Source organism: Colias philodice, chromosome 7 (genome assembly GCF_061535455.1).
Source record: "Colias philodice isolate Cphi_HAF_F1 chromosome 7, ilColPhil1 Martin Lab GWU primary, whole genome shotgun sequence".
Classification (NCBI taxonomy): Eukaryota; Metazoa; Arthropoda; class Insecta; order Lepidoptera; family Pieridae; genus Colias; species Colias philodice.
The window spans coordinates 9,424,735-9,438,959 of record NC_143092.1 but is presented as its reverse complement, the minus strand read 5'-3'; the positions used below and the strand labels follow the sequence as shown (position 1 = coordinate 9,438,959).

General features: G+C 36.0%; 2 protein-coding genes across 5 annotated transcripts in view; one reads left to right on the top strand and one right to left on the bottom strand.

Moving 5' to 3' along the window:
* LOC149487278 (uncharacterized) overlaps nucleotides 1-14,225 on the top strand; it is a 102,880-nt gene that overhangs the window by 18,345 nt on the left and 70,310 nt on the right. For all 4 annotated transcript variants that reach the window (XM_089697577.1, XM_089697576.1, XM_089697578.1 and 1 more), the window contains exons 3-17: nucleotides 6,787-6,947; nucleotides 8,088-8,238; nucleotides 8,490-8,651; nucleotides 8,979-9,036; nucleotides 9,119-9,342; nucleotides 9,563-9,665; nucleotides 9,774-9,901; nucleotides 10,151-10,438; nucleotides 10,653-10,808; nucleotides 11,274-11,396; nucleotides 11,540-11,815; nucleotides 11,967-12,187; nucleotides 12,598-12,781; nucleotides 13,119-13,314; nucleotides 13,482-14,066. In XM_089697577.1, coding sequence (XP_089553703.1) covers nucleotides 6,787-6,947; nucleotides 8,088-8,238; nucleotides 8,490-8,651; nucleotides 8,979-9,036; nucleotides 9,119-9,342; nucleotides 9,563-9,665; nucleotides 9,774-9,901; nucleotides 10,151-10,438; nucleotides 10,653-10,808; nucleotides 11,274-11,396; nucleotides 11,540-11,815; nucleotides 11,967-12,187; nucleotides 12,598-12,781; nucleotides 13,119-13,314; nucleotides 13,482-14,066 — 3,016 coding nt within the window. The remainder of the gene's footprint in view (nucleotides 1-6,786; nucleotides 6,948-8,087; nucleotides 8,239-8,489; nucleotides 8,652-8,978; nucleotides 9,037-9,118; nucleotides 9,343-9,562; nucleotides 9,666-9,773; nucleotides 9,902-10,150; nucleotides 10,439-10,652; nucleotides 10,809-11,273; nucleotides 11,397-11,539; nucleotides 11,816-11,966; nucleotides 12,188-12,597; nucleotides 12,782-13,118; nucleotides 13,315-13,481; nucleotides 14,067-14,225) is intronic.
* Sym (symplekin scaffold protein) overlaps nucleotides 1-14,225 on the bottom strand; it is a 127,024-nt gene that overhangs the window by 60,832 nt on the left and 51,967 nt on the right. The window lies entirely within an intron of this gene.

Here is a 14,225-nt window from a genome sequence, read left to right as displayed (position 1 = left end):
ACTTTTTAAATGAAAAAAATTGGATATTCCATTCAAAAGATATAACCAATTTTTAAAAGTGTCAATCTACAGAAAATAGTAGGTACCTATACTGTTCAATACAATGAGCAGGCCGTAGTGCGGGACGGGGTAAAGGTGATTTTCATGTGATTAAAAATTAAACCTATAGTCCGACCTAGGTATAGTAGACTTTTCACTGTCACGATATCGCTATCTATGCGGGTGAAACCGCAGGGCATTGCTAGTAAATTATATACTAAAACCTTCCTCTTGAATCACTCTATCTATTAAAAAAAACCGCATCAAAATCCGTTGCGTAGTTTTAAAGATTTAAGCATACATAGGGATATAGGGACAGAGAAAGCAACTTTGTTTTATACTATGTAGTGATGATTATATTTAAGCCCTGCATAACTTTCAACATTACCAATGTCACCTTGTGATAATTATGCTGCATTAACACTTATCATATCTAAAATGCCATTTAATCTGTATCATCGTAAAAAACATAAAAGAAAATGATTGAGGAAAAATATTACCTTGCAGTCTTTTTGAATATTGCTATGTCATGTCCGGTATTTATGCATATGACGTTTTAAATGGGTTTTAATCATTTCATCTTATTTCCTCGACAACCGACAACAATATATTAAACACTTGACCGTAATTTGAAGCTTACTTCATTGAGAAGGCACCTAGCTTTTTCCGCCTATTCTTCCCTCTCTTTCCGTTGTATGTATGCTATCTCTCTCGCACACCTCTCCACCAGGTGGCGGGGCGCACGATAATGTCGGGCGCTGGATGTTTTTCACTTTTGTGATTATTTGATATTACTAGATATATCAAATACCCTCTCTTGTATATAGATATTTTTAATATTTTATTTCATTTTTAATAATGTGTTTTTATTACAAGGGTACAAGTGAATTTTTCGTGGAAAAATTACAATTAATACTTAGTATGGATATGAGCCAACTCAAAGCTTTACAGGCATACAATCCATTGCTACGACTTTATTACATTGTCGTTATCGCTAGGAACGGTTCGGAATTCCTATCATAGTTTATTACTAAAAATTATCGAACGAGATGAGTCAGCTCCAAGAAGTCACGACATGTCAGAACACGTTGTGATATTATTTTATAAATCGTACGGGAGTTACCGCTCAACTGAATAATGATGGAATTCGCTCATGTATAGTAGATACGTACCATGAATGTTCCACACATTCAAAACTATCCGTAGTCTATACGTGTCCTTTTATGAGTATTATTCTGATCCGTTTTTATGTGAAAATAGACATATTACACACGGCTAATTTGATTGAAAATTACGTTTCCTATGTTCAAATGATGCAACTTTTTTGTTAAAACGAGTAAGTACCAAAAATTTTACAATTAAATTCTTTGGTTTACTGAACTTGTGCTGAAAGGGTTATCGTATAATAATTATCGAGATATCTTAATATAAATTAGATTTAGATACACTTATTTCAAAGGATTTACAATTCACTTCTAACGTTTTAGAATAATATTATAAACTTGTACACCTTGACAAAAAGTAAAAAATTGCGGGTGAGTGGAGATTATTTTGTGCAATTAAATATAACGTCCTACGACGGTATGGTTGCGTTCGTAAGGAATGTTAACGGATATAAAGCAACTAAATGTTACATCGATTGCATGAACAAAAATAAATATGAATCGAAGTTCATTTTAAAATTTAGTGAATTGATTTGAATTATGAATTTATTAATGTCGCTAACATTGGAAAATAAGTTAAAGGACCTTGTTAATTGCTATATTATTTAAATGATTATTTACTGCTATTTTTATATTAGCACTAAGGTTTATTTTTGCTCGAAGCAGAATACATAAATGTGGCCACTACTCCTCGCAGGGGTTAGCCAGGTCAAATTCACCCTCGCAGGGTGTCTCTTAAGCATTTTTTGGCAGGCCCTACTTATTTCTAGTTACAAACATCCCTCGCGCAGCTGTCGCTCGCAGGGAAATGGTGCAAATATATATCGGCCCTCGCGGGGTTTTGATTACAATCGTCCCTCACGGAAAAGATGGTGCGAATATATATCAGCCCTCGCGGGGCTTTGATTACAACCGTCCCTCATGGAGAAATGGTGCAAATATATATCAGCCCTCGCGGGGCTTTGATTACAACAGTACCTCACGGAGACATGGTGCAAATATATATCAGCCTTCGCGGGGCTTTGATAACAACCGTCCCCACGGAGAAATGGTGCAAATATATATCAGCCCTCGCGGGGCTTTAATGGCGATTGGTGCAAATATACAAAGGATTGATCATTAAAATGATCATAGATATTTGCTTTTGTCAACGAGGACCCACGAAAGAAGTTTTGGATATGACCGTATCGGATCTTCACTCTTCTAAGGTAGGTAGAAAACCATATATAATAATCACAACAAAGGAAGGCGAGTCGGATCAAATATCATCTCGCAGATGATTTGTGGCGGTGGCTTCGAGGATTGTCACCAAGCCTTGTGTCAACGGTATGTTTGGTATCGTAATTAAATGGCACTAGCCGACCAATTTTCATATACAAACATCGGAAGAGATTTTTTAATCGCAAAGCGATTGAATGTAACAAATGACGATTGATTACGTATAGTTGACCTCTCATAGGCCTATTTTAGTTGCCCGGTCTTGTAGGAAATTTATTTGACTCGTTTTTCAACCCATTTGACCTCATTATTGCACCCATGAGATTTTTCTTCGGGGCTCAAACAATAAATCGCTGAGGGATTAGGATAATCGTTTGTTAGACAAGTTTTTTGTCATCCCACCAGGATTATTATATTGTATAATAAAGTTATATACAACTATTAACGTAAAACGTTTAAGTACTCAACGAATGCTGAGAATACTGACTGTTGAGTTACATAGGATAGAGGATAAATAACGGAAAGTCAATCTTTCCAAACAAAAGCCTCTTATTATTAGATATTACTTGGAACCCCTACCCTTAACGAGAAAGCTCTGCCAAATGACTTCTCATTTCTTTGCTTTGAGGGGGGGGGGGCAATAAATGAAATGTACAGGCTATACGGCTTTTAAAATATAAGTCTGGTAAGCGAACTAAACTTTTCTGGTTTAGTTCTTGCTATATCGCTATCCGTGCCTGCTTCTCGTGTTTACGGGTGAATTAAGTTTATCAATAGTCATAAATGCAATGCTATTCAGAGGATATACTGCATTTAAAACATGACAAAGTCTGGTAAGCGAACTAAACTTTGCTAGTTTAGTTCTTGCTATATCGCTGTCCGTGGCTGCCTCGCGTGTTTACGGATGAATAAAGTAATGTCCTGTCTTCGCATCCACAGCTAACTGTCCTATACTGTCATAATCTTAACACAGATTCATTCGACATAGCTCCCCACGAGCTCAGTTCTTCATTTTTGCACTCGCACAACTGTGGACAACACAAGAGCAATGCCTCCATTGGTAGCAGTTACAATCAAGGGATAACTAACCTTAGGCTAGCCATATTACGGATGTTGGAACAACCGACTATATTCAGGGCAATTTTCTTTGTTCAGTGTAACGTTTAGACTGTCGTAGCATTCCTACGGAACAAAGATGGGATCAGATCTGCATCCTTAATGCAGTTAATCGAAAGGAGATACTTTCAGACGACGATAGTATTCAAAACCCACCATATTCCTTAACATAATAATGCATAGTTAAGCTTATAATCTCTCTTGCCATTATCCTGCAGCAGAATTCCTTGGCGATAATTTATCCTCGTTAGAACGAGCAAGGGTTGTTACGATAATATGAGAAATCCTAGTCAGTTAGAGACCTGAACGACGCGATAGAGTACCGCTATTTCAGTAGTAGTAACACCTAGAAGGGTGAAGGTATTCTGGAAAGCGGAACTGAAGGCCCGGTCAGCAGCATCAGCCACCTAATAGACAGTGTTCAGTACTGCACCACTATAATCTGCAAAATGACTCTGACGGTATGAAAATGTGGAGTACATTTTCAAAATATCAAATGATATAGTTGGAATAAAAATCCTATTTGCCTCCGTCTATCCAAAAGACATACGGAGTAGCTAGTAGTAGTTGGTTGAATTAGAATAAAGTAACTATAGTTAAAATCCTTTGTTACTGACTGGATAAATTTGGCTCTTTTCCTATCTGACGTTCATATAGCTGTTCACTGCCTAGTGTTGTGCACAAACACTATTATTCGGCCGGCCATTATATATCAGCGGTCCGCCCCGGCTTCGCTCGTGGTACTTACGTTTTCTCTACATAAAAACCATCCTCGTACTTCAAGGAATATAAAAAGAATTATCGAAATCGGTTCAGCCGTTCTCGAGTTATGCGCTTACCAACACATTTTGCGATTCATTTTTATATAAGTATAAGAAGATAAGTCACGTTATGTAGTCCCGAGGCTTTCGGTATATAAGTTCTGATGTAAATCATAATTATATCTTAAAACCGAATTGATTAAAAGCTGTGATTAAAAGTAACGTACTTGGCTGTAGTAATTGCAGTTTTGGGACACAGATAAGCTCCTTATCATTTTAGTCTCTTAAGTTCAATATATTATTTTTTTTTTTTTTCCAGTACAGAGTTTATGACCTATCAGTTTTAAATAAATAATTCATGCATTGTACTGAAAGTACTAGCCATGTTTAGATTATGATTGGTGGCGTTGGCTCTAAACATTAATAGATACCGCACGGTTTGGTTGGATGTTAAAAATCTGTATTATAATTAAAACCGTTTACCTGTTTTGATATTTTATTGCCTTATTCAAGGGGTGACCTTTTAAATTTATTTCTGACCCCAAAAGTAAGGACCAAGTTCTCTTCTTGTCCGCTTGTAGCAGGTTGGGTTAAAACTGTGTGAGTTGAGACAGGTGGTAATTCTATGTTAAGATGATTCAATTGTGCTTCTACAGAGTTCTAATTGAATAAATAAAGGTTTGAGTTTGAGGTATTTTTGCCTCGTCGGGATCAGCTGTTGCTTCATTTTGTAAGTAACATCTAAATGCGTAACTGAAAGTCGTTACTGGCGCTTTCACAGATTTACGCTAAAGATAGTGAAAATTGTAGTAACTTTAACTTTTCAAGCCCAAAAGGTTAACTAAGGTACGCTTGAACCAATCTCATAAGTTCTAATACTTTTAATCATTATGATTAACTTTTTGGTTCTTATTTGATTAACTTTTCATCTGGGATTGTTAATATATTATATAATATAAAAATTTGTGTGATTTATTGGTAGGTATACTATCTGCACACCTTACTCTTTCAAATAAAGAAATAAGTAATTACTTATGTATTCAAATTCACATTGGCGTCCATATATTGTACACCAGGTGGGTAACAAGCAGGTCTCAATGAAGTAAGCTTCAAATTACGGTCAAGTGTTTAATAGCTGTGTTTTACCTGAAAATAAAACACATATTAAATACTTACCTATATTTGAAGCTTACACTTAACGTCCACCTGTTGTGGATTTCGACTCAATGAAAAACATCCAGCGCCCGACATTATCGTGCGCCCCGCCACCTGGTGGAGAGGTGTGCGAGAGAGATAGCATACATACAACGGAAAGAGAGGGAAGAATAGGCGGAAAAAGCTAGGTGCCTTCTCAATGAAGTAAGCTTCAAATATAGGTAAGTATTTAATATGTGTTTTATTTTCAGGTAAAACACAGCTATTAATATTGTTAGCTGAAATATAGTTAGTGGCATGTTAGCGGATATATAATTATAATTATTTGCTTGTTTATACAGATACGCATTGCAAAACATTAAATTTTATCTGAGCGCTCAATTATCTTAACTATTTAAATGGAACCTTATAAAGAATAGGTGGAACTAATATCACTTAAAGCGGGCTTAATTCTAAACTATAATCTCTTATATATAAAATTCTCGTGTCACAATGTTAGTCTGCATACTCCTCCGAAACGGGTGGACCGATTCTCATGAAATTTTCTGTGCATATCGGGTAAGTCTGAGAATCGGCCAACATCTATTTTTCATATGTACCACGGGCGAAGCCGGGGCGGACCGCTAGTCTTATATATAAAATTCTCGTGTCACAATGTTAGTCTGCATACTCCTCCGAAACGGGTGGACCGATTCTCATGAAATTTTCTGTGCATATCGGGCAAGTCTGAGAATCGGCCAACATCTATTTTTCATATGTACCACGGGCGAAGCCGGGGCGGACCGCTAGTTCCTTTATAAATTCTAGCCATGAGAACAAGGCAAGGCAAGGACAAGTATTATGGGTCTGATACGAATTTCCCACAGCCTTTTCATTACAATTGTATGACATTCACATAAGTACGAGATATATTTAAAAAAGATATCTAAGTATATTAATTATAGTTTATACAAATTTAAGTTAACAAACATTCAAAAAGCCAAACTAATTCCCAAACTTGTTATACCTATATATTATAACTGTGTCTTTAGAAGTAAGATTCTTCCATTTGCATTGTAACTAATAATAATATACTAAGTACGTATACAAGTAACATATTCAGAATATTAAAATGTTAAGTGTTAACAGACACGATAATGTATAGGATCATATTAATATTATGTTATATAAAAAAGGGTGTGTGCCGAGCACACGTGTCAGAAGTGAAACTTCTTTGGCAAGATTCAAAGATATAGACCGACCGACGCGACCTTGAACTTTTACTCTCAAATCGCCTAATGAAGTTTCACTTCATAAAGTACAAATGTTTGCAAAATCCACTTCATTATTTTCAGTGTCTCGTCCACATTCTGTCATGCCATCAATGGGACATAACCACCATCGAAGGGATCGGCAACCGCAAGGACGGTTACCACAAGCTTCAGACCAGATTGGCAGCTTTCAATGGAACCCAGTGTGGTTATTGTACTCCTGGAATGGTTATGAACATGTATAGGTAAAACTATTTTTGCTAAAAGTCATTTGTCATAACATATGTAGGTATATGTTATGACAAATGAGGAAATGGGACTTTTGAGGAAACGGAAAATATTAAAATAGTACAATTGAAAATCTTCAGTCTTCTATGTTCTTCCTAGCCCAAACTAATTAAGGAAAAAAATTATAGGTACCTATCTCAAATATAAATATAAATTATAATAATAACCAAATAATATAATTATAACCAAAAATATAAATTCGATAGCTGATTTATAAATATAAATCAGCTATCGAATTTATATTTTTGGTTTTATGGCATTCAAATGTTTTATAAATATACATTTATAAAGAATAGAAAAAATTCGATTGCTCTGGCGGGTCACGACTGGCTGAGTTGGTCAGGCATCCGCCCCGGAATGGCGCGAAAGGATGCGGGTTCGAGTCCCGCCTCGTGATCGAATTTTTTCTATTCTTTATAAAATATCAGCTATCGAATTCATAATCTTTGCATATCCCATAAATACCTACCTACTAATTTGAAAGTAACATGTGAGCATTTGAATAACAACTAAAAAGTATGTGAACTCTAAGTAGTATCAGTGAAGCCTAAACAGGCATTCCACGTAGTCATGCTTTGAATACAGATCAATCACAGATCGTGACTTAACATTTATTGTCCTGTGTAGACGATGTTATTTTTGCTAAAAATAATTTAAATAAGCATACATTACAACCAAACAGAATTAAGTAAACACATTAAATATACATTAGGAAAACCTGTCATTTGAAGTTAAATGATGTTTTGATAATTCAGTAATTTTGGTTGCAAGGTTCACAAGACATAATTGAATTAAAAATTATGCCTTGGTAATTATGTAGGTACCTACTAGGTAATATGAAAATAAGTGATATGATTGTACTATATGATGAGAAAATAACGATGATAAACAAAACATGGTATCCACAATTAGTTTACCAATTTCGGCAATTCAGGAAAGCTGCATTTTTGAGTTACATAAACATTTTTTCAAACCAGGCCAATTCTGGGAAAACTCGGGCTGATGGGCTAGTCTTGTTACTACTATAATGCCTACGTACCTACTTGTATTCATAGCTTCAGAATATTATAATTTCATGTGTCTCCCTTTTATTTTAGCCTTCAAAACAGCACAGATAAGCTGTCAATGCATGAAGTAGAGAGATCGTTTGGTGGAAACATGTGCAGATGTACAGGTTATAGACCAATCATGGATGCGTTTAAGAGCTTTGCTGTGGATAGAGATTCCAGGCTGAAGGATAGAGTTCAGGTAGGTGGTAGTAAGAAGATCAGCTGTTCTATTTGCAGAGTGTTGCTATACATTCTTTGGTAATTTAGGTATATCACAACTACGAGAATAATAGGCCAATTAGGTACCTATTTACAGGAAAATTCAGGACGTCTTTAAATAAACTTCTAGTCTTTTATGGTGGCCAATTTAAAGCCTTTCATTAATTGTTAAGTGCTTTATCTTATAGTCAAAATATCTGTGTCCAGCTTATTAAAATTAATTTGTTATAGGACCTGGAAGAACTGGACAAAGTGAAGTGCAGGAAGAATTGCGAAAGGAAATGCTCTGAAGGAGACGATTGGTGCATCATTGAAGAAACAAGTGATAGTCTTATGAAGCTAGGGGGAGCTAACCGGTGGTACAAAGCGTATACTGTTGATGATGTTTTTAAGGTTAGATTTAGTTGTCATCTGCATACTTAAGATTCATTAAGTTTATAGATTTTCGCTCGTTTTAAAGAAATGCCAATTCCAATGAGATGTTCCACCGCAGTCACATACCTTAGACTACCGCCTATATCACTCTTTAGCCTCCTGACTATTTCCAGACAAAAATCATACCTTAAAACTATTGAGACGTGAAAGAAAGACAACCAAACAAACACAACTTTGCATTTATAAGATTAGTTACGATTCATGGAGAGTCTGTGACATTAAGACATTGAAATTTTGCCATTTATGTAACTTATTATTTATTTTAATGAACCTATTTGTTTCCAGGTTTTAACTAAAGAAGGTACTGATAATTATATTCTCGCCGCAGGAAATACAGGGAAAGGTAGTTTTTTTTTACTATCTTGTACCAGTTAAAATGAATTTCTTCAGTCAACAGTCCATTCATGACAAATCGCCTTTTCCAGGAGTATACCCAAACACACCAGAACCCCGAGTATACATCGATATATCATCTATAGAAACTCTAAGGGACACATTTACAGATGGCAATCTAGTACTAGGTGCTGGTATGACCCTCACTGATCTGATGTCCACTTGCCTGGCTCGAGCTAAAGCGAATCAGGAGTATTCCTACTTGAAACTGTTTTGGGATCATTTGGAGCTGGTTGCCCATGTGCCAGTTAGAAACGTAAGTCCATTAATAAATTTGTTACAATATGATGGTTTCATAAATTGTGACGTTGTATGACTAGATGTATACGTACTAGATTTTTTTCTCTAAGCTCTGTCCTTATCTTCGTGGAAGTGACCTGCTACCTTAAAAGGTTTATGATGACGTAATTTTTAAAATGCTTTGCTTTAAGATAAGCTCAATTGAGATTTGAGATTAACAACAAGTTTTGTTACAGATTGGTACAATTGGAGGCAACTTGGTACTTAAGAATAAGCATCATGATTTCCCATCGGATGTATTTCTTCTTTTGGAAACTGTACAGGGTTGCGTAACTACAGGTAAGTTAATGATCTCCAGTAATTTATAACTATAAAGCAATAACTAAAAAGATTACAGAATGCATCCGAAAGTTTTGTCTGTATAATATGGCTATTTGTATTTTTCAGTCGATAATAACAAAAAAGAAACAGTTACAAGAGCGAAAGATTTTGTGCAAATGGATTTAAGCAATAAGCTGGTGATAAACGTGAAACTACCGCCTCTGTCTTCAAAGAATTTAATAAGAACTTATAAGGTAAATGGTTATTACTATTTATAATAATTATTATATATACATATTATAAAATGCATTAACTAAATGATAATTAAATGGTCATTCTATGAAGAGGTCTAGAATCTCTCTAGAATCTAGATGATTTTATCACTTATTTTCTTTCATTAGAAAGCAATGCCTACGTCTATAAAAGGTAGGTATATATGAAATGGTTCCTTATAATAATATATTTTCACAATATTAATGTCGTGTACACATTTATGTTTTTAGATAATGCCTCGAGCTCAAAACGCGCATGCGATTGTGAACGCAGGATTTCTTTTCCATCTAGATAAAAAGAATCTAATAGAGTCATCCAACATCGTCTTTGGGAATATAAGCCCAGATTTTATTCACGCAAAAGAAACTGAAAATTGTATACAAGGGAAGGATTTATTTACTGATGAAACTTTGAGAAAAGCGCTAGAGAAGTTACAACAAGAATTGGTACCTGAAGACAATCCGCCTGAACCTTCACCGTATTGTAGGAAAGCTATTGCTTTGGGGTTGTTTTATAAGGTAATTTCGAAGGATACGCATGTTTATTTTAAATTTTAATTAACAATTATAAAAAATAAAAAGCGAGGAATCAAATCGAGTTTTTATGATTTGATCTAAAGAAATGTTTATAGCTGAGGGATATAAATAAATTATTGGGAAGGGTCAAAAATTGGACTTAAAAAAGTAAGGAATTATCCATGTCTTTCGGAATACTGTTAAAGCTTTTTTACAGGCAGTATTATCACTCAGTCCATCAGTAAACCCACGGTACAAGTCTGGTGGCGAAGTATTGTCTCGCCCCATCGCTACGGGTACTCAAACCTACGATACAGACAAGTCATTGTGGCCTCTCAATCAACCTGTGGAGAAATTGGAAGGATTGTCGCAGGTATAGCTCTAATATAACATTTTAATTTATCATATGACTTAGTTTTAACCCATTGAGCCCCAAGCGGCCCGTTCGGTCCATGACACAATAGATTTTCTATTGTGTCTGTGGTTCCGGGGCCTGAGTTATAACAGTTATTGAAGAATTTGATAAGTATGTAGCTTGGTCCCAAAGTAGATAAATTTCTTAACAGTTAAGATTAATGGGGTATTCTACGTATTTGTACAAAAAAGTAAAGGAAGACATGACACATACTGCAGTTTTATTTATTCAATTTAAAATTTATGAAGCTTTATAACCTCTTTTCAATCGGAAATATCAAAGAAACCTCAATAGACACCTAAAGCTGAAGATTTTCCATTTCGACTACGCACCTCATTGTTTTACAAAAACATTTGGCCAATTCTCTAATCATTTCTCAAAGGCTTCCTTACTATACTTACTATAATATTCTTGTTCTTACAGTGTTCAGGAGAGGCTCGGTACTGTAGTGACAGACACGAAGCCCCGCGGGACGTGCATGTTGCGTTTGTTCTATCCACTATATGCGTGGGAGAAATCGTATCTTTTGATCCTTCTGAAGCCTTGGTAAGATTTAAATTAAAACTTCTTTAGGAGGCGAGACTGAATTACAATAATTATAGATGCCTAAAACGTTTATTCTTCTGTTGCTAAATTTTGCTTGTAGATATCAAGACCGATAAATGTAACTAGACAATATTATCTTTCAGAAAACTCCCGGAGTTGTAGGTTTTTTCACCGCAAAAGACATTCCAGGGAGAAATACGTTCACGCCCACTGAAGTTCCTTTGCAAGCAGAAGATGAAGTGATTTTGCCAGAGAAAAAAGTGTCCTATCACGGTCAGCCTATAGCTCTAATTGCCGCAACAACTCATAAATTGGCCATTCGAGCTGCTGGTCTTGTAAAAGTGAAATATAATCAATCGAAACAGAAGCCAGTTTTGAGTATTCAGGATGCTTTGAAAGCTCCGGATAAAGATAAGAGGGTAAGATTTTAGTGGTGGATTTAGAGAGACAGAAATGATGATTTCAAGAAAACTATACAACAAAACCATACTGTTGTGTCCATATTTTTAATACTTAAATAAAAAGTGCAGGCACAGAGATGCGTAATATATATAAAACCGAACATTTCAGATACGCCAAGAGAACTCAATCAAACCAACAGACAAAGGAACAGACATAGCACATGTTATAAAGGGCTCGTATTACGTCCCTGACCAGTATCACTTCACCATGGAAACCCAGAGCTGTACGGTGGGCAACACGCGCCGCGGCCTGGTCGTACGGTCGGCAACACAGTGGATGGATTTGGTGCAGTCTGCTGTTGCTAAATCTTTGAATTTGCCGTTGAATAGGTGTGTGTTAAATTTATTAAAGTAGATGTGATAGTAGATTAATGCTAGAAAAAAAAGACAGGTCTTTCAGGCGCCCTATTAATAAGCAGCATGAAGTGGTACTCAATCATTTTCACGACTTCAATATTATAAGTAGGTAAGATCTTCTCAATCTCAATTCAATTATTTTGGGTTTGATACCTTAGAACTTTCCACTGGATTTGACTTTAATTTCCAAAGATCAGGAAATCAGGTCACAGTTGCCTCTCGTGTGGTCCATTTATTTTTGGTCAAGTACAAGTACAAGTGCGTTAAAGTACGTTAAAATAAAACTTCAGACGTGTCCGACGACTAATAATAACACTTCAAAGATCTTTTAACATTTTATTGTAGAAATTAAAAACCTTTAATTCATTTATTTATTTTCCTAGTGTTACAGTAGAAGTGACCCGCATAGGCGGTGGTTACGGCGCGAAAGCGGGCCGCTCGTCGCTAATCGCGTGCGCATGTGCACTCGTCGCGCACAAGCTGAACAGAGACGCCACTATGGTGCTCCCGCTCACACACAACATGGCGGCTATAGGGAAACGGCAGCCGTGCTATGCGGAGTATGAGGTGAGTGTATAGGACATGATATGGGTATAATTTTCGGACAAGAAATATGAAATAAGCTATGATGTTTTTTAAGTTAATAGATAGGATGTACTCACTCCCGTACCATTTCCCAGCATTAAAAAAAGATGTCTTGAATGGCAATTTGAAAGTCAGGTTTTGCCCGACTCATGTACGTAGAGATAGAGATATACAATCTGTTTTATGCGCAAAAGAGAAGACTAACAAACAAATCAAAGGACACGACTATTAAAGTACTATATCGTTTGTATACAACCTGTCCCTCATTGTCTTTAGTCTAAACATCTTCATAATCAGCTAAAAGTGTTAATTCTTACAGATAGCAGTCAACGCTGAGGGTGTTATCCAATACCTAAACCTCTCATGCTATTCAGACAATGGTTGTTCCTTCAACGATACCTCAGCTAGTGACCTGCCCTCGGCTTTGTCCAACTTATACGATACTTCGAGATGGAGCATCAAAACTTATAGTGTGCTTACTGATAAAGCTAGTAACACGTGGGCAAGGGCGCCAAGTAAGTTGCTATATATTATTATTAATTAATTAAATAGAAGCAGATATTACGGGAGATGGTATTAAATCAGAGGGACAGGAGAAGTAGAGGGTCAAGTGCCAAAAAAGAACAAGTCAAAAATTATAGTTTTTAAAACATTATTCCAGTAATTGATTTGTGTTTTACAGCTACTACTGAAGGGACAGCGGTATCAGAGCACTTAATGGAACGTATAGCTTATACTATGAAAAAGGATTCACTGGACATAAAATTGCTTCACATATCATCAACAAACAGTTCGATCAAGGACATGATAGACACATTCAAAAAGGACACCTATTACGACGACCGTAGAGCTGAAATTGCTAAATTCAATTCTGAAAATGCATGGACGAAGAAGTCACTAAGGGTTTCCTTAATGGCATATCCTATAAATTATTACGGGAATTTCCCAGTCACAATATCAGTTTATCATACGGATGGTACAATACTGATTTCCCATGGTGGTATAGAAATGGGGCAGGGTATAAATACGAAGGTTGCTCAAGTTTGTGCGTATAGCTTGAAGGTGCCTTTAGAAATAGTAAAGGTGAAGGGAGCTGATAGTTTTGTGTCTCCCAATGCGATGGCCAGTAGTGGTAGTATTACTAGTGAGAGTGTAGCATTTGCAACTATTAAGGCTTGTGATGAATTGTCAAAGAGATTGGAACCTGTGAGGCAAGGGCTAAATGAACCGACGTGGGAAGAGGTGGTTAAGGCGGCATTTGAGAAAGGTAAGGGTTTTGTTCGGCATTATCTCTATCTGCTTATGCCTTTATATCTACTCCTAAGTAGATGCCTAAATAAGGGATTGGTATCTTATTTAGATATCAGGAATTTACTGTAAGAACAGCTAGGCGGAAAATTACTATATTTCAACATAATATCATAGA